Genomic DNA, 26,742 nt, shown 5'->3' on the forward strand with positions numbered 1-26,742 from the left:
CCTCTCACTGCCAGAGGGCAGGGTTAGATTAGATTTCAGGAAGAAATTATTCCCTGTGAGGGCGGTGAGGCCCTGGCACAGGTTGTCCAGAGAAGCTGGAAGTGTTCAAGGCCAGGTTGGATGGGACTTGAAGCAACTTGGTCTAGTGGAAGGTGTCCCTGTGCATGGCAGGGGTGGAACAGGATGGGCTTTAAGGTCCCTTCCAACCCAAGCCATTCTGGGATTTTGTGATATCAAGGAGTCTCAGTGCTTTTGCCAGGCTTTCTCACAGCCAAGTTTTGCTCTGTAGCCTGAGAACCTGGCAGGCAGCAGGCAGGGGGATGCTGTGCCGTGTCTTTGGGTTGCTCACGGGCCTGTCTCTCTTTGCAGACCCTCCCCTGGTGAACCTGTCCGTGGAGCCGCAGCCGGTGCTAGAGGACAACACTGTGAAGTTCCACTGCTCTGCCAAGGCCAACCCTGCTGTCACCCAGTACAGGTAAGGTGGCACTCCTGGCACCCCTGGCACCTCAGTCCAGCCCTCTGCTGAGAGCATCTCGCCTTCCCCCTGCAACACTTCCCCTCCAGGTGACCCAAAACTGCTCAGAACCCCTGGCTGTGGTTTCTGGTGGCCACTGCACCTCCTCTCGTGTTTCTCACTGCTTGGTGCTCACTGTGGCTCATCCCCAGGGCCTCTGCTCCCCACTGCCGAGGGGGCTGCAGCCATCCCCTCCTCCCTGCAGTGGCAGGGTCCTTATCCCTGCTCTGGTGGCTCCCTGGTGCTGCTCTGGCCTTGATGACATTGTTGGAGGTTGAGAGGTTCCTCTTGTGCCGCCCGCCAGGCGTGTGCCGCGTTCTGCTGCGTGCAGCAGCTCCTCGGTCAGGGATCCATCGGAGCCTGGAGTGGATTAGGAAGCTGGCACTGAGCTGGCAGAGCCATCTGTTTGGGGACACTGAGAGCAATGCACGCCCAGTGGAAAGTCTATTGTGAGAAAATACCTCTCCTTTTTTCAGCACATTCTTTCATGGTTTGAACAAAGCAGCTCTGTCGCCATCTCCACGTAACCCTTAAGCAACCACCACAAGCCTCTCTGTGCCCAACACGATGGAGCTGAGCTAGGGACAGGCCAGAGCAGAGCTGCAGGTGCCAGAGATGTGAGGGGACACAGGGGATGGGATCTCCTGGAGTGGGTGGGGTCATCTCTGCTATCCATAGTCTGCAGTGCCCCTGCACTGGCCACAGTGAGCTTGGAGCAGGGCACAGCTGCTTGAGGAGCTCTGGAGCAGGAGGAAATGTGTCGCTGTTGCTGAGAGAGGTCTGAGGTGCAGGTGGTGCATGGGGTCCCTGCCAGCCCTGAGCCTCCCTGGGTCCTCTCTTCTCTCTGGTGACCAGGGAAAGGACCTCAAGGAACAGCTGGTGCTGGGCCAGGGCAGGCTCAGGCTGGATTTAGGGAAAGGTTCTTCCCCCAGAGGGTGCTGGCACTGCCCAGGCTCTCCAAGGAATGGGCACAGCCCCGAGGCTGCCAGAGCTCCAGGAGCCTTTGGACAGAGCTCCAGGGATGCCCATGGTGGGGTTGTTGGGGGTCTCTGCAGGACTGGGGTTTGAAGCTGATGATCCTTGTGGGTGTCTCCCAGCTCAGGAGATTCTATGAATCTGTGAGTGCTTATCCAGGGATTGATGGGCAGGAGAGCAGATGCTCTGCACTGAGCAAAGATTCTGCCATGGGCCCTTGGCTTTGGGTGTGAGGTCTCCTGCATCAGAAAACACCCCTCCTCTCCCAGGTTTTATTTTTGTCTAAGCAGACAAAATATGAGTATGGAAAGCAGGGCAGGCTGCCAGCACACTTTGGGAGAAGAGAGCTTTGTGTAACCAAGTACATCCCTGTCCCAGCTCATCCATCAGCCACTCACCCCTCCTGCCTGGAAGGCCTGAGCACGCACAGCCAGGCTCACCATCCGTTCCAGCTCTGCAGAACCATCCATGGATAACAGCAGAGCAGGCACCTCCGGGGACAGGTTACCATGACCTGTTAGGCTCGTACAGCTTAATTAGTACAATTGAGTTTCCTGGTAGGAACGATTCCTTCCAGCTGGATATCAGCACAACAAAGCAATAATTGTGTTCCTGGTTACGCAGAAGAGTTATTAATTCGAGAAGTCAATTAATGTCAAAGATACAAATAACCCTGGTTTCATATTTACAGCTGGTAGGAAAACAAAGCTCGTGGCAGGCTGGGGGAAGGACCCACGTGGTTCTTACCTCAGGATTGATTCTGGTACAGTCCAAGGGAAAACAACCACCCCTGGTCAAGGAACCACACAGTGACAAGACCCTGGCAAAACTTCTGCTCCATCAGCATGATTCTCAACAAAGAAACCTTCCACATCATCCCTGAACCCAGCTGGGCTGATCCCTTGAGCACTGCAGCAGCCTGAAAGGCTCCAGTCTAGGGTTTCCACTTCCTTGGACAGGGACAGGACACAGGGAATGGCTTCCCACTGCCAGAGGGCAGGGCTGGGTGAGATATTGGGAAGGAATTGTTCCCTGTGAGGGTGGTGAAGCACAGGGTGCCCAGAGCAGCTGTGGCTGCCCCATCCCTGGCAATGCCCAAGGCCAGGCTGGACTGGGCTTGGAGCAACCGGGGATATTGGGAGGTGTCCCTGTCCAGGGAGGGAGTGGAACAAGAAGAGCCTTAAGGTCCCTTCCAGCCCAAACCATTTTGGCATTCTGTGATTCCTCTTGGCTGTTTCCACCCTTGGGATCCATGCCCAAGCCAAGTTACGTTGCTTTTCTCCACCAAGCAGAGGTGGACACATCACTCCTCTCCCATCTTTGCTGCCATCATGGTAGCACAGGTTTTTGCCACCTCCCCTGTCTGCAAATGCCCCCCTCTGCCTCTTCCTTCCTTCTCACCCACCCTGAGGCCATGGGGCTTGTCACCCTTCCTGTCCCCTGAGCCTCCATGACTCTGCTGCAAATGGCTTTGGGATTCATTTCATGATGGATTTTACTCTAAAAACTATTTCCATGTTTTTTCAGGCTGTGCTTTCCCACAGAAAGGGTTTTGGGTGGGGAAAAAAGAAGAGGCAGGACAAATTCAATCACTTTGGGTTTTTCATTTCTTGAGTTCCCTTCACATGCATACTTCACACGAGGCTTTTTCCCTACCACTGTGACAAGCAAACAGGACTCAGCAGTGCTCGCTGGGGCTTCCTTCTGCTTAAAGGCTCTGATTGATGGAGGGGAGATTTGTTTCCTTTCCATAAGATCCCAAAGCTCTTCTCTATGTACAAGTGGCAGATGTTCCAGCACTGAAGCTTGGAGCCCTCTGGGGTGGGACACCCTGCACCTTGACACAGGCCAGGAGAGGAGGATGGGATGTGTAGAGCCCTAGGACTGACACATCTGGAAGTTTCAGAAGGAAGAACATGAGCTTGGTGCCAACCCCAGGGTCACTCAGGACCCCACAACTGGTGAAAATGAATTTATTCTGCCTTAAAAAAAACAATAGGAAGCATGATATTTTTTTCTCCTCGGGCAAGGGCCACTGGTATATCTCCTGTGGCTTTCTTCATGCTAGAACAGAGATCCCAGATCTTCAGACAATATTTATTTTTAATCCCCCCCAATATGTTTGTCAGTAAATAACTCTGAACACAAGAGAATAACGTTTAAACAACCTAAATCCCCTTTTGTGGGCATAAATCCACAGCCATTCCTGCTACCAATACACCTGTCCACACAACACAAGCTGTCACCTTGCTGGAGTTTTTGAGGAGCCATTGGTTTTGCATTAGGTTTGCATCCTGGATTTTATTCCTGGGAAAAGCAGATGAGGTCAAATATTTCACCCATAAATGTTCCTTTGGGAAGGATCCATGAACTGGGCTCTTTGTTAGGATGAAGCCACTAAACCACCTCCGTGGTCCTGACAACCCAAGATTGGAAGCCCAGACCTCTTATTCTCTTTGTTAGGAGGGCAAGGGAAAAGAAACAAAATTCAACACAATTTCCCAAGAGATAAAAAAATCCCCCTCTGCCCCTATAGAGAACATAGTTTTGATGAAATTGAGCTGCTTTTTCCTTAGGAAGTTTTCTTCGTACTTGCTTATATAATCACACACAGGTCGATTTTAATGCAAGAAAACCGTGGTTGGAAAAGAGACCTCGGAGCAATCCACTGCCAGAGCGAGAGTGGAAAGTTACAGCCTGCACTGTGTCTTCTCTTCTGAAGGCAGAGGGTTAATGGTATTTTCTCAAAACTGACAGATTTTCATGAAATCTTTGGCCTTGGTGGTATTTTCTAAGTGAGAATCCTTCTTCTTTAAAATCTGCTGGCATCTCATGATGTTGGGAAGCAGGCAGGGCTGGGGCAGGCTGTCCTGTGCTGGAGGCACAGCTGCTCTGCTCCTTTCCTTAGCAGAGGATGCTGGAGCTGAAATCACAGCCCTCCTCCCTCGCTGGCAGAGCTGTTTCCTGACGAGGAGCAGCATTTTCCCCAGGGAGGTTTGTTTGCCCACGATGTCACCTGGGCTGTCACTCGCTTCTGGATGCAGGACAGGCCTGTGACACGCAAAGTGAGTGGAGGGCAGAGGCTGGTGAGGTGTCACAGTGATCCTGAGCAGGGGGTTCTGGCACAGGGGTGAATTAACCCTCTGGCAGCAGGGCTTTGCTCATTTAGATGTTTTCCCTCCTTCCATATGAGAGCAAGCTTTGTACAGACACATCCTATAGCTCCTGTAAGGTCTTATACCCTATCTGGCCTGGGTTTATCTCACTTTTGTCAGGTTCCCTTTGGAGCTGAGGAGTATCTCAGCCCACCAAAAAGCTCCTTGGTGTTGCCAGTGCAGCATCCTCCACTTGGAAAAGGCTCAAGGGGACCTGAGCTCCTCGAGCACTTCCATGGATGTGTCCCCATCTGCTTTAGCACCATGGACATGGGGCTGGAAGCCCAAAGAGGCTCCCTGGTGTCCCAAGGGTGGTAGGGGACCACACTAACCTTTCCTGTCCCCCTCCCTTGAGCCACTGCCAGCCTCTGCCAGCGGAGCATCCCGGTGCCAGTCTGGCACATCCCACCTCAACATCCCGCCTCCCACACCTCTGCAGCTCCCTGGACAGGTCTGGGATGGGGAGGGGGGACTCTGGGAATTTACTGGCTTTCTTTTGCTGCAAGCAAGCAGGCAGGAAAGGGAAAGGGAGAGTAATTAGCTGTCGCCGTTGTTCTGCTACCTGCGATGGCGGGCAAAATTAATGGAAAGCAACAGAAGTCGGGGCTACGTGAACCGACTCCCAACCAGGCCTCCTCTTTGCTCCCTTCAGATCTCTCTATTTGCCAATCTTCTCGTGGCTTTTGATGTCTGTTGTGTGTCTGTGGGGTGTTTTTTTGCTGTTATTATTTATCACTCTCAGTAAGAAAGAGAATCTTTAAAGTGGCAGAAGAAAATGGGAAGGTTTAATATTGCAGGAGGCAGAGTCCCCGAGCCTTTTGGGCTCCTCGGCTGATGATTATTTTTGCAGAGCGATGGGGAGTTGGTGCAGGCAGGGCAGTGATACAAATCTCATTCTGTGCATCCACACAGAGCTCTCGCCCCCAGGGCTGGCGGAGACCTTTGCAAATAATGTTATCTTTGGCAGCAGAGGGGGACATGTGGAGCCACCCCCCAGCAGCAGCTGCAGCTCTGGGCACCACTGCACTTCCAAAGAAAGGTGTGGGACTGACAGACAGACACACAGACACAGCTGGGAAGAGGGAGACGTCCCTCCCAGCTGCTGCAAGGTGCTGAGCACAGAGCTGTGAGCAACACACAGCTCTTCATAGCGGAGTGATGTTGCAAAAGGTCCAGCAGCAACAGGAGCAGGAGCAGAAGTCTGGAGGAGCTGGGGGCATTTATTTTTCAGCCACCCATGGCATGGTGCTGCCCCACTTCTTCCCATCCCACGGCCAGCCCAGGATCACAGCAGGTGCAGTCCAAGCAAGTTCCACCCTCCCTTGCTGGGCTGAAGCCCAAATCCTCCTGCATGAACCAGCTTTGTGAGTGGCAGCTGCAGCTCAGGCCTCGAGCCCCCCATCCCCCTGGTGATGGTGTGCTGAGCTCAGAGCCATCCCACAGCATCCCCTGCCCTCACCTGCACCTGCTTCCCCCCAGGGCACTGTTTGTTTGTTGGCTCAGAGCTCAGGCCAGCAGGAAAGCCCTTGCTCAGTAAATACTGTTTTATCTCCGAACAGCAGCTCACTGTCGCTCATCAAATATTAATCCAAACTCAACTGCTTCTTAACGAGGTTTTCTTTAAAGGCATTGGGGCTCGAACACACCTGGTGGGAGGCAGTGTCCTGGCTTCCTGCTGGCTTTGCCCAGGGAAAACAAAGGAATAACAACAGGGAAAAGATCCCTGGTCCTGTTCCTCCAGTCTTCTCCATGGGATAGGCATTTCCCACCCAGCTTTAGGAAAAGAAATAGATGAAGAGCCCAAGTGCTTTTGGTAGATCTGGTGTCTCCAAGGATTGTACATGGCCAGGTAAAGGTTTGGGGTGTTTTGGCTGCTGGCCTTGGAGAAAAAAGTGGCAGATTTTTGGTGGTTCAGGTAGATACAGAAAAATTTCACCTGATACCAAGGAGCTGTGAGAGAGAATGAGAAAATCACAATGTGCATCATCTGTGATTTGGCCTGCCTGCCTTACACTGTGCATCTTGGAGGCATTCCTCCCACAGAGACACATTCCCACAGAGAATTTGAACAAACCTGGGGAGAAGTTCAAACTTCACAGAGCATTGCTGCTCTTTACCCTTTGAGCCTTCTCTGCACCATCTGGGGACCTGCTGGCATCTCTTTACTCATGAGCTGCCTCAGCTCCCACAGGGGATCAAGATCTTCAAGAGCAAGTGCCCCATGTCCTGATGGAAATGGCTTGGAAGTTTACTCAGACACTTGAACCAGCTCCCCCGTGGCTCGGCATTGCTTTGGTGCCTGACAAAGAGCAGGAAAAGCAGCAGAAAACTGGGAAAGCCTTATCAAAGGGATGGGGAATGGAGGAGGGAATGAGCAGCTGGCCAGCCCTTGCTTGTCTTGGCACAGTGATTGCACTTTCACTGCCCCAGTGGATGTGCTGGATGGACCAATTTCATTGCCAGGAGCACTTCCATCATCAGTCAGTTGTGGACTCAACACACAGACCCAGCTTCTCCAAAACAAATCCCAAGGAGAGAGCCAAGAGACATTCCCTGTCGTCCTTGAGGGGTTGGTTATGGCAGAGGGGGAAGCCCAGAATGAAGTTCAGCAAGTCTTGGAATCACAGAATCAATTAGGTTGGAAAGGCCCTCTAAAATCATTGAGTCCAACTGTTTCCCCTGCACTTCCAAGGCCACCACTAACCCGTGTCCCCAAGTGCCACATCTTTTAAATTCCTCTGGGGATGGGAAGTCCACCATTGTCCCAGGCAGTCTGTTCAAATGTCTGACCCACATTTTAGTGAAGAAATGTTTCCTATTATCCAATCTAAACCTCCCTTGATGAAACTTGAGGCTGTTTCCACTTGTCCCACATCACAGATTCACATGGAGAACCCAGAGAATCCCATCCCTAATTCCTCACACTCACTCAGAGGTCATACCTGTTCCCACACCAGAGGTCTGCCCCAGGGATACATCCTTAGCAGGATAAAAGGGAAGGTGAAATAAAACTGCCTCCCACATCCAGGCAGTGAGGAGAGCTGGGCTCATAAATGGGTACACCCTGTTTCAGGTGCAGGAGGAATAACAGAGACAAGGAATTCAGGTCTTAGTAAAGGAAGAGCCATGGGAATTGTTTGCTTCTGCCAGGTTGGATGAGCAGAAGGAGAAATCACCCCAGACAGTGGGATCAAGATGTCTCTGTTCCAGCTAGATCCACTGCTTCTTTGCTTGGTCAGTCAAGCTTCTGGATGTGCACAGATCTCTGTTCCTGGATGAAAGACCAGGGAAGGGCATATTTGGAGTTTAACACCCTTTCCTGACACCAGAGTTGTCCCTACCTCTTCCATTCAGCTGAATATTCACAGATTCATAGGCTATAAGGGCCAGAAGGAATTATTGGATTGTGGGAAGTTGATCAGAGATTCAGGGCAATGATTTCATTGGCAACTTTTGAGGAAAAAGTGGCAAATGATCCATTTAATGGGCACTGCCTCCAGCCAAGCCAGAGCAGGGGCTGTTTTCCCCCTTCTGGCTCTATAAAACCTGGATATATTTTCATATGCTGTTCCAGTGGCTTTGGAAAGTGTCCCCTGGGAGCTGCTGTGTTTTTGTGTTCCTTGTTTTCCTCTGCCCATTCACGGAGGGATAAAAGTGACCAACCCCTCATGCCCTGCATTCCCAGAGCTTCTGATCACTGAGACCACAACCAGACTGGCCAAGGAAGGGGAATCTGCCACATCAACTCTTATTAAATTACAATCACCCCTCTCTTCATATTTAAAAGGGACTGTCAAGGGTTTGAAATGCTACAGGGCCCTGGTGGCTGCAGACAAGGTGTGAAGTCTGTGGATGCACAGGCACTTTTCTCCACAGCCATTGCACTCACAGGAAAATCAGCCAGGCTCCTCCTCTTGGGGCTGCATGGTTGGTCTCCTCTGGGGACCCTTTCGAGGCTGGGTTGGATGGGCCTTGGAGCAGCTTGGTCTGGTGGAAGGTGTTGGAATAAGATGAGCATTAATTCCTTTCCTACCCAAACTATTCTGGGATTCTATGATCTGGGGCAGCCCCACAAGAGGTTCTGCAGAGTCTCAGGTCCCAGCTGCCCCAGAAGGCTGCAGAGAGACAAGGTGGGGAGCAGCTCAACAAATGTCTGGTCCAGACCAGAGGCATTTCAGCATCTTTAAATGGAATGGTCAGTTTGGTTTTGCTGCCATTTCTTGGCACGCTTTGGACCTTCTCCCCCCCAGCCAACTCCCTCCTCCAGTCCAGCTTGGGGAAGTTCTCATTTATGCCAGTGTGCAGTTTTTGTTGCCCTCCTTCCCCGCTCCCATCTGCTCCCTCCCGCTCCAATGGCCGAGGCTCCGTCTGTCCAGCGGCAGGACGCTGCGAGTCCATATGCTGTCCCTCGGCAGGGCTGTCACCTCTCCTGCTGCCTCCCACAGCCAAACTTGGCAGGGGAGGGAAGAGAAGCTGGAGTGGGGAAGGGGCCCGCAGGCATTTCACAGCAGTAACAGAATAAATCTAATTTATAGACATAGCAAAATGCAGCTAAAGCGGGAGTTGAAATAAATGCAAAGCACGCTGAGGTCTCAAGTTATCGGCACTGTAACATTTCTCCTGACTATCTCTGTTTTCCTGCCTGGGTTTGTCTTTGTAGCTTCCTCCCAGACTACTGGACCTTTGCTCTGAAGTGAAAATGAAAGCTGGGGGGAAAAAAAAAATACCAGGAAATGAATTCTTCAGATCTCCTTTGTGATGCATCAGCCCCATCTGCCAGCTCCCTGTGACAGGGAACGGAGCATGGCTGGGTGGCAGGTGGAGAGACAGGCTTTAAAAAAAGGGAAATAAAGTAAAATAAAAGGCACAACTATCCCTGCAGCTGGGAAGTGAGACTGGGCTGCTGGGGGGGCTCTGCCAAGGCACAAAACTCCAGGTGAGACTGGGAAGACAGGGCTGGAAGAGCCTTCGCTCATGGAGGTGTGAGGACAGGGAGATTTGTCTTCCCATTCCCTGGCTTGTCAAGGTAATGGGAACAAGCGGGTGGGAGATGTTCGGAGGCAGCTTGAACTAATTAGGAGAGAGTGTAGAGGAGAGACAGTCTGATGGAGGGGGGGAAAGGCGGGGGGAAGGAAAACGCTGTGTACCGGTGAGCACCGCCCTGAGGTAGAGATGATGAAAGGTACCAAAGCAAAGAGTGATGGAGCAGCCAGCCTGGGGCTGGATGGAGCCTCTCCAGTTTTGGGGCTGCCAGAGGGGGCTGGGTGTTCCAGGAGAGCTCACAGAAACATGGGGTGCCCCAGTCAGCAGCAGTGGGTTTTCTGAACTCTGCTGCAGCCCTTTCCCAGCATCATAGTGAACCTGTCTCCAAAGCAGCATCTCATTTCCAGCAGACCTCAGGGCTCTGGTTGTGTTTTCCCAGCCTTGTCAGTCACCTCTCCTTCAAGACTTGCTCTTGGAGCTGGGAATGTGATTCTGAAGGGAGCATCATTGCCTCCTCTGGCCAGATCGCCTCTCCCTTTGCAAGAAGTGGCAGCTTTTTGAGCCTAATTTAGCAGTCTTTAATCTGAGTTATTCCAAACCACACTTGCCACTTCCTTCATGCATTCCCGCAGGATGATGGGCTGATTTCACAGAACGAAAAGCCTTAAGCAAATCTTGTCACACAAGAAAATTGATTTTTCAAAACTGACTTTTACAAGATTACTGGTGGTTTTTTTCCCCTCATCTTTCTTCTATATCGTTCCCTTCCAGTCTCACGAGGTGGCTTCAGATCTAAGGAAATTAGAGATGCTGTGACTAAATTGAAAATGTAAAAATGGGGAGAAAGAGGGGGAAAAAAGACAGCCAGCACCTCCTCTGCTGCTGCCTCTGAAGGATACGGCAATGTGTGCTTGTGGAGGAGCAGAGCTGTCTCCTTGACCTCTCCCACTGCCACAACACCGATACCACGTCACAACAGAGTCTGACCAAGGAATATGCCAACACCTCACAGGCAGCATCCCCTGATGGGCATTCCTTGGTGATCCCAAACTAGATCACAGGGTTTTTTCGTTCTATACCTCAATCTGTACATATTATTTTATCTTTTGGAATTAAAAAAACAGTTTCCCCCTGCCGCTCGGTTCAGAGACATCTCAATGTGTTTTGTTAAAAAAAAGAAGACAGAGGAAGAGTTGCCTTGAAGTTGTTTCAGACAGCTTAAAATATGCTAAGCTTTTGTGTTTCTGCCACATAAATAATGAATCCTCTTACAGCTTCTGAGTCAGGAAAGACGTTGATTTAAGAGGCCTTCAGCTCTGTTTGAGGCTTTTCTGCCAGAAGGGGAAAAATGTGACCGGGGACGAGCAGGGCATGAAGGATGAAGCAGAGTGTGCAAGGAGAATGTGGGATAGGGACAGAGGTGGCACCCACCACAGTCCTGTAGGAGCTGTTCTAAGGGATTTCACTCCTTGATTCCCCCTTTGCTCTCTATTGTAAATTTTGGGTGCTAGAGGTGTGTTTAAATGGATGTTTAAATGGAGGACAAATCTGTGAGTATCTACATCTGTCACTGTCTCTGCCCCAGTAAAAAGTGGGGATTTGGTGACTGCAGCAGCACCAGTTGTTCACTTGACTCATTCCCCAGGTGCCACCTTTGGAGACCTCTGTGCCAAAAGAATGGTCGGGAGAGCTGCAAAATGTAGGCAGGCATGGCAGGAGAATGGGAAAATCCAGGGGGTGCTGGTGTCCCACAACAAACCCAGTGGGTCCCACCTGCCCTCCAGGACCACATGTCCTGGTGACTCCCCATGACTGGACACTGGCAGCCAGAGGGCTCATCCTGCCGTATATCAGCAGCTGGAATGTGGATCCAGTGCTGGGCTGGAGCTGGGAAGTCAGGGTTCATCAGGAAACAGCAAATCGAGAAGCAAGGGACAAGCAGAGAGAGAGTTTGGGGAGCTTTTCCTCCCCAAACCTGGGTGACAGTGCTGAGGACATGCTGTGCACCCTGAGCATCCTCTCCACCTGGCATGGAGTTATCTTGGCATAACTGGCCACCCACCCTTGCACACCCCATCCCAGAGAGACCCCAAAGACATTCTGGTCTCATCCAGCATGAGACTGGGGAGTAATCCTGTTTGCATCAGGTCTCAGATACCCTGGGCTTTCTGTTCCACTCCAGAAGCTGCTGGTAAATATTAAAGCAAAGAGAAAAGGCAGGATGTTGTCTCTGGATTAGAAGGTTGTTTATAAAGCATCAACCAGCATTATTGCTCAGCTCCACTTAGTTACTGAAGTGAGTAGTGAAGAACTTCATGGTTGTTACGTTTGGAGATGTCTTTTTTTAAAATGCCATTTCATGCTGTTTTATACAGGAGTGAGCAGATAATCTCAGAGCTCTTTGGGTCAGTCTGTTGTACCAGGACACAGCCACATCAGGTTGTTTCCCCGTGACATGGCTGAGAAGGGTGGATTTGTGCCAGGGTGTCAAGGGCATTCCAGAGGCTTGGGAGAGAAGAAGGACTTGACCACAATTTTGGGCATGGATGGATGACTGGATGGCTGGATGGATGGATGAACTGATGGATGGCTGAGGGAGCTGGGGGTGTTTCAGCTGGCGAAAAGAAGGCTCAGGAGAGACATTTTTGCTCTCTACAGCTGCCTGAATGGAGGTTGTAGTGAGGTGGGGGTTGGTTTCTCGTCTCAAGTAACAAGGAATAGAATAAGAACAAACAGCCTCACATTGTACCAGCAGAGGTTTATATCGGATGTTAGGAACAATTTCTTCCCCAAAAAGGCTGAACAGCCCTGGCACAGTCTGCCCAGGTGGAGTCCCCATCCCTGGAGGGATTTTGAAGGTGTGTGGCTGTAGCACTTGGGGACATGGGTCATAGCGGTGGCCTTGGCAATGCCAGCTAACACCTGGACTCGATGATCTTGGAGGTCTTTTCCAAACCGAGCAATTCTGTGATTCCATGGATCAATTAGACGCTGAAAAGATGAACAGATCTTTTGGTGAACTCGTAACTTTACTCCACTCCCCTGTGAGCTGCCTGTGTGTTTGCATTACCGCAAGGGAACGCGCTTCAGATATTTATTATTCCTCCTCGTGACTTGCCAGATCCTCAAGCTGCTCACACTCTGGACAGCAGAAGTCCAAGTTCCTCACACAGAAATTCCTGTCCTTGGCATCTTCTGTGAGGACATTCCCACAAAATGAGGGCTCAGCCCATCTCACCCAGGGTGACTCTGTTGATAATCCTAAAGTGAACCTGATATCCTGTTGATAATCCTAATGTGAACCATCTGATCTAGACACAGTTGAGCCCTGAATAATTACCTGTTCTGGCAGGGCAGGCCAGGGAACCTGCCAGAGAAGGAGCTGTGCCTCACACCAAGCTGAGGACATGCCAGGAGTCAGACAGAGCACACGGAACAAGCCTGAGCGATGGGATGCTAACAGCGGCTGCCATGGGGAAGGAGGGCTTTAGGGACACTGCTGGAGCTGGAAAGTCAGACAGAACTGCTCAGGTTGGTGGGCACCATTTTTGGTGGCCCAGAGCATTGCCTGGGCTGTTTGACATGTCCAAGGTTGGCCACCGTCCTTGAAGAGTTAATATAAACTTGGCCCGAGGTCTGTCTCCTCTTGTTATGACAGCAGATCCTCTCATGCTACAGAGATCAAACCACAAAGCCCTTGAAAATATCCCAAACTCAGGAGCAGGTCAAAGCCTCAGAGGAACTTTAGGAGCCAACCAAGAAAAAGAAAATCCTTGAAGAAGACCCAGGCACCCAGCAGCTCTTTGCTGTGCAGAAAAGCACGAGCCATTGCTGCCTGCTGTGCCAGTCATTTCTGCCCTGAAATGTGTGGATCTGGCAGCTCCAGTGATCTGGAACACGAGGTCCCAGCCCAGCACCAAGATCCCCAAGCAGCAGCTCTGCTGATGAAGACCTGTGAGTTTCTGTCCCCATTCACCATTGCCTTTTTCCTGCCAGTCTCAAAGGAATTGTACATTGAGGTGTAAAGCTGCAAAGGCCTCAAGCACAGGTGGAAAATAAGAACTGGGATAGAGGTAAAGGCAAGTTTGAGCAGCTTCACAGCACTAAGATTCACTTTGCACTGAGGAGGAGGATAAACACAGCAGAGAATTAGCTCTTCAACATGCCAGCATCCATAAATCTGGCTAAAGACATTCTGCTACGGGGGTGGAGTGGGGTAGGAAGACCCCAGAAAGGACTAATCCTGTTAAAAGATTTGAGAAAACACAAACCACGTGATGAAATTGGATTACCCAAAATAATAGTTAAGCTATTAGTCATGTCTATTGTGTGGCGGGGTAAGTCAAGATGATGTAGGCAGGAAAAATGAAATGCAGAATCACTGTCAAAGGGGTAAAAAACTCCCCAAGGAGAGGTGACATCTCCAAGCTCATCCAGGACTGGGGGTGACTCACATCCCCAGTATTTCCCCAGGATAAGCAGTTTTGGCAGCTGGCTGTCATAGTCTGAATGGTTTTAAACTTTCTCCACATACATTAAAATGAGGAATTTAATGTTCATAATTTAACTTGGGAAGAAAAATTACAATTTTCATATGATTCTATGATTCTGATGCCAAAGATTCTTAAATCTAAAGCCCCCTCCTTAGAGGGGAAATGAGTTATTGCAAAAGAGGGTGAATTTGTGAAAGAGGAGGGGCAGAAAAACATCCATAGTGGCAAGACAAGTGCCAAACAGGGATTAATGGGGACAGGTTTGGTGCCCAGCCCCATCATGTGATGGGGTGGAGGAGGAGGAAGGATTTTAAACAGCAGGATTCAAACAGCACAACATCTAAAGTGTCTGCATTTTGTTTTGATCTGTCACAAAAGCAGCTTGATTTTCAGAAGGAATCACCCAGCCCATGAAGTTGGCTCTCCCTTTGAAACAGTAACAGCTTTTGCAGCAGGGCCTCTCTGGTTTCCTTCAGGACCTGGGTCCTTCGCAGCCCCTGGTGCAGGGAAGGAGCCAGGAGGACACGGTGGGATGAGCTTTGGCCAACCCCTCCCTGCCTCTAAATCCAGTGTCCATGACCCTGCTGGCTCTGCTCCACTCTGCACCTGCTGGGCTGCAGATGCACTGGGCAGGTTTCATTCCCCTGGCCGAGCCCAGCCCGTGGGCTCTCCGTGTCTCCGGAGCTCTGTGCAGCGCCAGCCGGCTCCATTGATTATCTGCACGGCTCATCAGCCCTCTCCAGCTATTCCCCACGCTTGATCAGTCAAGTCATTGACAAGTTAACAGCTTTGTTTACTTCTCCCTCTCGCTTCTGCAGCCAATTTGTTCCGATCCCTGTGCGAAGGGAAAGATTGTTTTGATTGGTTTGTCTCCAAAAATGAACCATGGTGGGTGCGTGAAGTGGTGGCATGGCTTTAATTCTGTCATCTGGGAGAGAGAAACCTTCTCACTTCACTTCTTTCAGGTTCCTGTGCCCTGGGCAGCGCAGACCTGACCCCAGGGTGTCCCTGGTAATCTCTCCTCCACTACCCCAATGCCCTTCTCAGAGCTGAACTCTCAATGAACATCTTCAAGGGTGATTTGGGGCCCCTCATGGATTTTCCCACCCACGGGACCTGCTGATGGTGAGGAGGAGATGCAAAACCCAGGCACTGCCCTTGAAGCCTGCAGCTGATGAGCAATCAGGCTCATCCCAGCCTCCTGGCTTGGCAGGAGTGGGAACACTGGAGCCGAGATGAGATGGCAAATCAAGCCAAAATTTTCCTCTGCAATGAGGTGTTATTATTATCATCAAAATCCCAGAGTGTTTAAAAACAATCCAACCCCAGTAGCGGCAACTGGTGCATCGTGGTGAGCGCAATCAGCCACCAAACAGGTCCTTGTCAGGGGCAGAAGTCTGAAATTTGGGAAAAGGTTGCAATCTTTCTCCTTGTTTATTTGTTTAAAAAAAAAAGGAAAAAAATAGATGGAGGAAATAAGCAAAGTTGGAATCTCTGCATTTCCACCATTAGAACTCAAGGCTGGCTTCATAATGAAGCCAAGATCCCTAAATTGGGACAGAGAGGTTTGGGAAGAGGTGATCACCACGGCAGCTGTGTGTGCATGGAGGTTTGTCAGGATGGGAGCTGGAGGCTTGGAAGCCTTTCCTTGAGTACAGGGTATACCATACACAAGGAAATCCCTTTCCATGTGCTTTCTTCCCCTGTAGTCAGCACAGGTGAGGCCACATCTCAAATCCTATGGCCAGTTTTGGGCCCCTCACTACAAAAAAAAAAAAGACATTGAGATGCTGGAGCACATCCAGAAAAGGGAATGGAGCTGGGAAAGGGCTGGAGCACCAGGAGAAGCTGAGGGAGCTGGAAAGGGGCTCAGGCTGGAGCAAAGGAGGCTCAGGGGGCTCTTCTGGCTCTGCACGACTCCCTGGCAGGAGGGGACAGCCAGGAGGGTCGGGCTCTGCTCCCAGGGAACAGGGACAGGAGGAGAGGAAATGGCCTCAAGTTGCCCTAGGTCAGGTTTAGGTTGGATATTAGGGAAAATTTTTTCATGGAAAGGTTGTCAGGCCTTGGCACAGGCTGCCCAGGGCAGTGGTGGTGTCACCATCTCTGGAGGTGTTAAAAACTCCTGTGGTCGGGGTGTTTAGGGACAAGGTGTAACCTTGGCACTGCTGGGTTAGCAGTTGGAGTGATGATCTCAGAGTCCTTTCCAACCTGAACAATTCCCTGGCTCAGTGATTCCACACCCCAGTCCCCGTGCTCACGGGCCAGCCAAGCCTCAGCCAGAATTCCCAAGGCTCTTTCCTCCTGAGCTCGAGGAAAGCCAGGCTGGAAGGGGCAGCCGTGCAATTGAGATGGTGGAGAGCGCAGCCAGGGCTGATAAATGAACCCACAGCAGAGGGGGAGGCGGAGGAGCCGCGGAGGATCCGCGCAAGGCCCACACATCTTCATTAGGGAGGGAGCAGGAGGGAGAGGAGGAATAACCCCATACATCAGCATTATGAAAATTTACCCGTAATAAAGAAATAATTTGTGCGATGCATCACGCCGGAGCCGTGCGGGGGGTACCGTGACACCGCTCGGGCTGGGAACCTCACTCCATCGTTTCTCACAAGGCTGTCACTAGCAGGAGCCATCCATTGTCCCTGTCCCCTCTGGACCTCCAAAGGATGCCAGAATGTCATCCTCAAAGCACCATCTCCTCCCTTTGGAGGACACCAAGGGGCCTCAGGGCATTTGGGGTGGTGCTCACAGCATCCCCCTGGGGACTTCTCTCCTTTGAGGGTGAGAGGAGGGGACTGTCACATCACACTCTGAAGGTACTGCTGGCAATAAAGCCACAAAACCCATTCTCTGAGCAATTTGTAGCAATTAATAGCCATTCCCAGGAATGAAATGTTAATTAATTCTTTCCCTGAGCCATGCATTTATTTAAGGTATTTGTGGGTGTTCTTGGTACTTTTATTAAGCAATTAAAATGCGTCCAAGAAAATATTTATCCATTTTAAGTAATTCTTAGTAAACACGATTTATATGGCAAGCAACCACTTTATTTTGCATTGTTAATTAAAACTGACGACACACTCCACTTCCCCGGGTTATTCGCCACCAGAGCAGCCACGCTGCCAGGAGTGCTCGTTCAGAGCTGCTGGCAGCTCCAAAATCCTCCCTGGAACCTGCAGGGTGGATTTGTGCAGTGCTTGATGGAGCATTTCAGAGTCCAGAGAGCTCCAGCAGCCCCATGTTAACCCCCAGGGGTTCCTGTGCTGCTGGAAGGAGCCATGGCCTGGTGAAGACCTTTCTAAAGAAGATTTTGTAGAGTTCTCCAGCTTTCCCAGGGCTGGAAGTCACTGGTTTATTCCCACACGGGTGTTGAAGGATTACAAGTCCTTGTAGGGCAGACAGGAAGGTGTTCATTCAGGTGAGTGTGAGCAGGGATGAAGCCAAAACAAAGCCCCAGAATTGCTTAGGAGCTGACAAATCCCAAACTGTCCTCTCTTATTTGCTTGTATGTACTCTTAGCTGGGAAGCAATCAATGGAGTCAGAAAAATGCTATTTCCCTGAAGAATGTCTCCTTAGAAAAGTTTCTCCCTCCCTCTTCAGTGTTAAAAGGACCCACTGCAGGTATTCTATTTTTTGTTCATTCTTTAATCACCAGCTTTTCAGTGCTGACTGTAAAAACCCCTTTGAAACTTGGATCAAAATATCTCTTTCCTGGTTGAAATTTGTTTTCTTCCATCACCCGAGCAAATTCAATTTGCAGAAGATACTGAAATGGGAGGCACCTGGTACTGCCTCCAGAGAGGCCAGAGGGAAGCAAAAAGCACATTAGAAATATGGGAAAGGAAACAACAGAATGAAACTCAGCCCACAGGGGGAGAAATGCCCATGTGGGGACACAGACTGAGCTGGTGCTTGGTGAGGAGAAAGGAAGATGAGAAAATGTGAACATCTCTGCCCTGGAGCCAGGCTGGGAGAGCTGGGGGTGCTCACCTGGAGAGGAGAAGGCTCCAGGGAGAGCTCAGAGACCCTGACAGGGCCTGAAGGGGCTCCAGGAGAGCTGGAGAGGGACTGGGGACAAGGCATGGAGGGACAGGACACAGGGAATGGCTCCCAGTGCCAGAGGGCAGGGCTGGATGGGATATTGGGAAAAATTCTTCCCTGTGAGGGTGGGCAGGCCCTGGCACAGGGTGCCCAGAGCAGCTGGGGCTGCCCCTGGATCCCTGGAAGTGTCCAAGGTGAGGTTGGGCAGGGCTTGGAGCAGCCTGGGACAGTGGAAAGTGCCACTGCCAATGGGACAAGATGAGCTTTAAGGTCGCTTCCAGCCCAAACCCTTCTGGGATTATGGCTCTGTGATGTGCACTGGTCATAGGATGTGGAATGGTGGGAGCAGGGGTGAGTTCAGAGCTGCTGCCTGTCAGTGCTAGAGCGCAGGAAATGACCCCACTGTCACCCTGTGTGCACCCAGGGGCACTGGGATGGGTCCCACAGCAACCCCTCTGCCTGTGCTACCCCCCAGCCTGGAGAGCCCAAGGGAGTCCCAGAAACAGGTCCTGTGGGCAGGATCCCCCCAGACAGACCCTCACCCCTCTCCTGGCTCAGGGGAGCTCCCCTGCCCCTGCAGCCCCTGCACTGGAGTCTGGCCAAGGGTGAAATCAGTGCAGTGACAGGCGAGCTAGTGGCCAAGTCAAACAGGGAGAGACGAAAGCAGGTACATTTATATAGCCTGGAAAAGACCCTGGGTGGTGCATTTGCAATCTATAAATACCTTCAAGGGAACAACATAAATGAAAGAGCCCCTGGTCTCCTGCAGGACGGGAGTGCTGGCTGGGAGCCAGGCTTGCTGCAGTACGGCCATGGAGACAGGAGGAAGAAATCAGAGAGCCACAGCAGTGGAGGTGGTGGATGGGGCTGCAGGAGCATCCTCCCATCTTCTCTGCTCCATTTTATCCAGGTTCTGTTTATAAATAACAACTGAATGGTTAATAGGTGAGCAAGGCACATGATGGGCTTGTTAAAGCCCTCAGTAAGTTGCCTTCTGGCTGTCCACGAGCCCATCATGGGAAGCTTTCAAGAGGGTTATCAGCTTCCATTATTAAAAGCCAATTTGACATTATAAAAGATCTATACTGCTCATTCAGCCACATTGATTTAGCCATGTTAAGCCTTGGAAAACTGGAGAGAGAACCTTGATCTCTGCTGAAGCACGAAAAATTGGTGTTTGTGACACATCTCCGCACTCAGGAAATCCAGTTTTGCAGCAGCGATGGGTTTTGAACAAATCCATAAAGCACCGTGCCACGGTTGTTGGGGGTGTTTTCCCAAGCAACTGCGATGTCAAACAGCTCTTGGAAACCTTGTTCTCTGTTTTGCAACATCCAGAAGGATCCCAGCTGAAGTCAGCCCAGCTCAAACCCACCTCCAGACACTTCTCCATCTGGTTCCAATTCCCAGTGCTCTCTGGGAATGTTGGGAGGATGAGCTGCGGGCAGGTGCAAGGACATGACCCAGTCACTTTTAACCTCATCTTGAAGCCTCCTTCTTGTCCTCTGCACAGCAGGGAGGGTGGACTTGTCCAAAATAACCCTGGAAGTGCCTGGCACAGGAGAAGTTCTGGATTGTCTCAAAGGTTTGGTGCCACAGCCTATCCCACTGACTGCTGAAAAAAATGGTTTCATGTGCCTGATGCCTCCCTTGAGCACCTGAGGAGCAGAATGAGACCCTCCAGAGGCTAGAAAACTGCTCATGGCTGAGAATATCTACAGGGACAACATTGTAAAAGGATCTTAATGGAGCAGAAATATTCCTGAACAAGAGCAAGGGGCATTTCCCCATTTACCAGCTGGAGTTTCCTTCCTTCCCTCCTTCCCTCCTTCCCTCCTTCCCTCCTTCCCTCCTTCCCTCCCTCCCTCCCTCCATTCCTTCATTCCTTCATTCCTTCATCCCTATACGAATTCAGGCTTTTTGGAGCAGCAAACCAAGCAGGAGATGTCAGGAGCACATCTCCATCCATTGGCACAGGCTGTGCCAATCTTTGGGCACGAGGTTCCAGACCTGTGGCAGATGTCCCTGGCCCTCCCCTGGCCCATCCCCAGGGATGCAGCTGCTGCCCCAGCCCTGGCTGATGTCTCCCACAGCGTTGCCGTGGCTGGGAGGCAGAAGGGGAGGCAGGGAGCAGGATGCTGAGCTCAGCATCGCAGCCCAACCCCGAACAAGCCGCTTGGCTTGGGCTGCAGTTCCCTCCGGGAGGGGAAAGGCGTCACCAAAGCATCACTGACCGCTCAGACCTCGGGAGCAGCACCTGGCTCCGCTTGTGCGGCTCTTCCCATACGGAACCTCCCTCATTAACACCAGCGCAGCCCTAGGAATAAACCCGGCATCTCCTGATTAATTATTGGAGGGGGAGGCGAGGGAGGAGGGAGGCGGGGGAGGGAAGCTGAAGTGGCCAGTCAGCATCTGTTAGAAGTGTGAAGATAAATGGAAGGCCAGGGCAGGTCAGGGCATCCCCAGCACTTCCATCCAGCCGGGAACACCTCTCAGAGCGCTGTGCCATCCCTGGCAGGAGGCAGGGGGTTCTCAGTGCCAGGTGCTCGGGGAATTGGCTCTGGCAGCGCTCAGGGTATTCTCCAGCCTGCCATGGAGCAGCATTCCAGCCCGGCTGAGACACGTCAGTGCCTATGGACCTTCAGCAGGAGCTCCCTGCCACTCCACTTGTCCTTGGCTGCCTTTGGGGCAGCGCTGAAGCAGTGGGGAAGCACGGCAGAGTGACAGGAACAAGCAGAGAGAAGCAGGAGACTGCTGGGAGGAGCAGGAGCAGATGCTGCCTGCCTTGAAGGGGACAGCTCTCCCCAGAGCCCCGCAGGGACCCCGCCTGGGGAGCAGCTCCTTCCTCTCTCCAGAGCCCAGCTCCCAGTGCCTACACCTTCCCCAAGCCATCCTGCACAACCACAAGGGCAGCCCCGAAACAACAAGGCAGAGACTCCTCAGGGAAACCCTCTTCCCTCCAATTTACCTGTCAGTTGTTTAGAGAGGATTATTATGTGGGGTTTTTTTCCCCAGGCTTTTTTTTTTTCCCTTCCCTGAAGAGTGGCTGGAGTTTCACACTGCCTGACAGCATCTCCTGCCTCTCCCACCCGTTCCCGAGTGGCAGGTTGCCAGATGGTGCCCCATTAGGTCACATTTGCTCATTGTTTGGCAAACAGGGCTTAATTCAAGTGCTGAGTTGACAGCTTGTTCTCCAAGACAATTTGCAAGTTGCAGTGTTGCAAATGCCAGCTTGGCTTTTCGGGAAATGTTATTTCAGCTGCCTTAAAGGGATAAAGTTCTCATTGACTGGGGGAAAAAAAAAATAAAAATAAAAAAGAAGAAAAGTGTCAAAGTGAGGGGCAGCAGAAAGTGTTTTATGGTTTTGCCAAACCACCACAGATGTGGAAGGACCGGCAGTGTTGTTGGCAAGCGTTCAGGAAGGGACTGTCATTCCCCATCAAGTAGAGACCCTCCATGTCCCATTCCTCCCATCACTGAGGTCCTTCACAATCCTAAAGAATGAGGTGTATTCCCAGTGAAACAGGGTATAGAATTCTGGTTTCTATTGGAAAGGTTTCTGTGGTACACATACACATTTCTCTGATGGCTCCTCTCCAAAACCTGTGGCTGTAGTCCCTAAATCCCTGGGGAAGGGGACAATGCTGAGAACAAATTCATGTCCCTTCTGAAGTCACGGACATTCTGGGGGTGCTGCCCCCAGCACTGTGACAGCTACAAGTGGAGATGGCAAGAGACACAAAACAGCACCACAACGATGCTCTGTTTCCTTCCACAGGTGGGCCAAAAAAGGCCAGGTTATAAAGGAAGCCTCCGGTGACTTCTACGAAACCATCGTGGACCACACGTTCTTCTTTGAGCCCGTCTCCTGCGAGGTCACCAATGCCCTGGGCAGCACAAACATCAGCAGGACCGTGGATGTTTACTGTGAGTAACCTGCTGGCTTGAGCCTGGCTTCCAGGCTCAGCAGAGCTGCTGAAAAGCAGCGGGAAGCAGACACAGCTCAGTCTGACTTGCCCAGGGTGGCAGGACTTGCTGGGCTCTCCTCTCATGCTTCGTGAATGCTCCTGTGGTTGGACCTGTGATTTCCTTGTGAGCTCGTGGGGTGGTCACTGGGGAGCTGGTCCCTCTGGAGCTGCAGCAGGCACTTGCCTGAGGCTTTTCTTTATTTGGGGCCCATCAAGATCTACCACTGCTCCCTCTGAGCTGTTTGGTTCGAGGGTTTCTGGCTGGCAGAGCCCGTCACTGGCAGTAACTCCAGTTTCCTCTGCACAGTTGGGCCCAGGATGGCGACAGAACCTCAGTCCCTCCTGGTTGACCTGGGCTCGGACGCCGTGTTCAACTGTGCCTGGACTGGGAACCCCTCTCTCACCATCGTCTGGATGAAGCGAGGCTCAGGCGTGGTAAGAACTGCTGTGGGGCAGGGGGCACGTCCAGGGTGCTGCAGGATGCTTCCCATGGAGCTTGTGTGGTCTGGGAGCTCCTGGCTGGATGAATGCTGGCTCCTCCAAATGCAAAGGGGTCCTGAGAGTGGGGGAATTTATTTCCATGATGATGGACAGAAGGGTTGAACCAGAGCATCACTTAACACCTCACTGATGGGGAACAGTTCTGCAATTCACCTGCACGTGGTTCCTTCTGGGATGGTCCTATGTGGGATAGTCCTTTCTGGGGTGGTCCTTCCTGGGATGGTCCTTCCTAGGATGGTCCTTTCTGGGACAGACCTTCATGGGATGGTCCTTCATGGGATAGTCCTTCCTGGGATGGTTCTTTCTGGGACAGACCTTCCTGGGATGGTTCTTTCTGGAATAGACCTTCATGGGATGGTCCTTCCTGGGATGGTCCTTTCTGCCCCCCAGGCCTGGGATCTCACATCCCTGTATGTTCACCCCAGCACTCCCTGCTGTCGACTGGAGCCTGCCCCAGGGCAGAGCTTGGATCTGTCCCAGCAGATTTCTCCACATCTCTTTTGTACTGAAAATCGTAAGGAGCTTTGCCAATCGTAATCACAGCTCAGTCAGCCTTGGGAGGCAGGAGATGCTCTGATCCCTCTTTACAGACAGGAGGGCTGAGCAAAGCCACAGGAAAAAGCTAAAGAAAAAGCTGAGATGTAAAACTCATTCAGAAGCACACACAGGTTTGGGTTTGAAAAGCCCAACCTGCTTCACCTGGGCAGATCTGTGGATGAGGAAACGCTGCTGTTCCAGCTCAAGGCTGGAATTGGAGAGCTGGGCCCCCATGGAGGGGCTGAGTCCTCTCCTCCTCTGGGGACACTGAGGCATTAACTGCTGGGTTAAGGGAGAAATTCTCTATGCAGCCCAGGCACAGGGTGCCCAGAGCAGCTGTGGCTGCCCCATCCCTGGAAGTGCCCAAGACCAGGTTGCATGGGGCTTGGAGCAACCTGGGATAGGGGAAGGTGTCCCTGCCCATGGCAGAGGATTGGAATGAGACATGTTTGAGGTGTTCAAGATCCCTTCCAAGCCAAACAATTCCATGTTTCTGTGATCTCAGGATCCAGAGACCCTCCAGCTGGTGTAACCCAGCAGAGATGGTTATGCTGGTCACCAGAGCCACCTCCATCTGCCCAGAGGGATTCTGGCAGAGGATGGTGCTTTGTAAAGCCATCGGCACCCAGCCATCCCAGTGGGACCTGGGATCACAGCTGCTTCTTCCCCAGCCCCTCTGCTCTCAGAGCCTGTTGAAGCCCCTCAAGATCACCTTTTCTCCTTTTTTCACAAAAAGGAAGCAAGTCAGAGACCAAAGAGAGGTTGAGGCCAAGTAAACACAGGTGTTTTTATGGCTAACTCTGCAATCAATGCTAACACAGTGGGTTTAAAGGGATCTGACCCTCTGTGCCTCTGCCTCGTGCCAGGTTAGGGCTGAGACCCCCACCTTGCTACAGAGAGACCCAGCTCCACATCCAACCACTGCATCAGCCCTGATTCCCAGAGCTGTGGGAGCAGCAACCAGCAGAGCCAGAGGCTCACCCAGCAGTGTGTGCTGAGGAGGAGGAGAGATGATGTGCTATGACCTGAGGAGCCCTGGGGGAGAAAACCAAGGGCAACTGGAGGAGTTTGCTCCCAGTCACTGCTCCAGAAACCACTCTCTGAGGTCTGCCATGGTGTTTTTCAAACCCAGCAGTGCTGAGATGCTGCAGACAGCCTCAGCCAGATCCCTCAGCTTCTGTGCTTTTCCAGGTTTAATAAAGCTGCTCGTTGCACAGCAGGGCAGGGGAGCAACAGAGCTGAGACACCGTCAGCCAGTCCATAGCAGGGGGCTGACCAAAGCCAGCTGAGATTTCCCTGGCTATCCAGACCTGTTCCAAGGTGTCTGCCACCTCCACCATCACTTCTGGGCTTAAAATCCCTGAGTCAATCCCAGCAGCCTCCCCTGTGAACATGGAGGTGCAAGTGTAGTGTGTTTCCCTGTGAGGTTTTTCTGCCTGTGTCACTGCAGCCACCAAATTTTTTCTCTTATATCTTGAACTTCTTGCAAAACTGGAGTTTGTAAAAATTCATGAATAGGAACAGGATTTCTAATTCCACCCCAAAAAAAACTGTGGTGTTTCTTTATTCTTTGGTCAACAGCAGTAAGTGATATTTCCATGCAATGCCAGACTTTGGGCTCATCCACTTGGCTTTCCCAAGGATGCTCAGGAGCTGGTGACACAGCTCCTGCAACTCAGGTAATTTGTTTTGTCTGTAACTTCTCATGGCCCACCTGAAAGCTTCCCTCCTCTCTTTCAGGTCCTGAGCAATGAGAACAAGCTGATTCTGAAGTCAGTCCGCCAGGAGGACGCCGGGAAATACGTGTGCCGAGCCGTGGTGCCGCGGGTGGGCGCGGGGGAGCGGGAGGTGACGCTCACCGTCAACGGTACCTCCTGCTTCCCTTCTGCCATTCCCTCCTGCTTCCCTTCTGCCATTCCCTCCTGCTTCCATTCCACCATTCCCTCCTGCTTCCCTTCCACCATTCCCTCCTGCTTCCCTTCTGCCATTCCCTCCTGCTTCCCTTCCACCATTCCCTCCTGCTTCCATTCCACCATTCCCTCCTGCTTCCCTTCCACCATCCCCTCCTGCTTCCCTTCCACCATTCCCTCCATGCTTCCCTTCCTCCACTCATTCCCTCCTGCTTCCCTTCCACCATTCCCTCCTGCTTCCATTCCACCATTCCCTCCTGCTTCCCTTCCACCATCCCCTCCTGCTTCCCTTCCACCATCCCCTCCTGCTTCCCTTCCACCATTCCCTCCTGCTTCCATTCCACCATTCCCTCCTGCTTCCATTCCACCATTCCCTCCTGCTTCCCTTCTGCCATCCCCTCCTGCTTCCATTCCACCATTCCCTCCTGCTTCCCTTCCACCATTCCCTCCTGCTTCCATTCCACCATTCCCTCCTGCTTCCATTCCACCATTCCCTCCTGCTTCCCTTCCACCATTCCCTCCTGCTTCCCTTCTGCCATCCCCTCCTGCTTCCCTTCTGCCATTCCCTCCTGCTTCCCTTCCACCATCCCCTTCTGCTTCCCTTCTGCCATTCCCTCCTGCTTCCCTTCTGCCATCCCCTCCTGCTTCCATTCCACCATTCCCTCCTGCTTCCCTTCCTCCACTCATTCCCTCCTGCTTCCCTTCTGCCATCCCCTCCTGCTTCCATTCCACCATTCCCTCCTGCTTCCCTTCCTCCACTCATTCCCTCCTGCTTCCCTATCACCATTCCCTCCTGCTTCCCTATCACCATTCCCTCCTGCTTCCCTTCCACCAGTCATTCCCTCCTGCTTCCCTTCCACCATTCCCTCCTGCTTCCCTTCCTCCAGTCATTCCCTTCTACTTCTCTATCACCATTCCATCCTGCTTCCTTCCATCATTCCCTCCTGCTTCCCTTCCTCCAGTCATTCCCTCCTACTTCCCTATCCCCATTCCCCTCCTGCCTTGATCCTGTTGCTCTGACAGCTCTTGTTCCCAAATTATCCCTTCAGACACTTCCTTTTGGAGCAAACCCCACCCCCAGTTGGATCAGGGATCCAGGCAATTGGAGTAAAGTGGATTTTGCATTATTTTGCCTGGAAATGCACAAGTTAAAGCAAAAAAAAAATCAACATTTGCTCAGTCCCACACAGTTCCTTATTATCAACAGGGGTTTGTTGAGTAGTTGGGAGCTGGCTGCTTTAAATCTTTCATAGATTAATCTTGCAAAACCCTCTCAAGGTCAGAGAGTGCTGTTGTCTCTGTTGTACACCTGGAGAGCTGGGAATTGGGTCTGGATCCAAGACCAGGAGCCTAATCACTCTCTCCAGTCCATATCAGGATACCTGTGGGGATATTGTGAACATTCCTGCCAGGATTCCTGTCAGGATTCCTCCATGGCTGCTCAGGGCTCATCCAGCACTGTGTCAGGATGTGCCCTGGGCTCACACCCAGAGCTCTGGAGTTTAATGATGCCCTGGCCAGGACCTCGCAGCAGCTGGTAACAAATTTCAGCATAAATACGGCAGGGAAAGAGGCAGGCAGGCTGCAAATGGTGTAAGCACAGGATGAATTTTGCATTGTCTCTCACCTGCATGACAAACTGGCAGGTTTCACTCCCCACTCACTGT

The 26,742-nt window shown here is 51.7% G+C and overlaps 1 protein-coding gene across 9 annotated transcripts in view; it reads left to right on the plus strand.

The window, feature by feature from the left end:
* Window positions 1–26,742, plus strand: part of KIRREL3 (kirre like nephrin family adhesion molecule 3) — a 351,687-nt gene that overhangs the window by 304,403 nt on the left and 20,542 nt on the right. For all 9 annotated transcript variants that reach the window (XM_086861161.1, XM_086861163.1, XM_086861164.1 and 6 more), the window contains 4 exons: window positions 370–475; window positions 21,938–22,086; window positions 22,435–22,562; window positions 24,906–25,032. In XM_086861161.1, coding sequence (XP_086717287.1) covers window positions 370–475; window positions 21,938–22,086; window positions 22,435–22,562; window positions 24,906–25,032 — 510 coding nt within the window. The remainder of the gene's footprint in view (window positions 1–369; window positions 476–21,937; window positions 22,087–22,434; window positions 22,563–24,905; window positions 25,033–26,742) is intronic.

This window comes from Cyanistes caeruleus, chromosome 23 (genome assembly GCF_971803275.1).
Source record: "Cyanistes caeruleus chromosome 23, bCyaCae1.hap1.1, whole genome shotgun sequence".
In the NCBI taxonomy this organism is placed as follows: Eukaryota; Metazoa; Chordata; class Aves; order Passeriformes; family Paridae; genus Cyanistes; species Cyanistes caeruleus.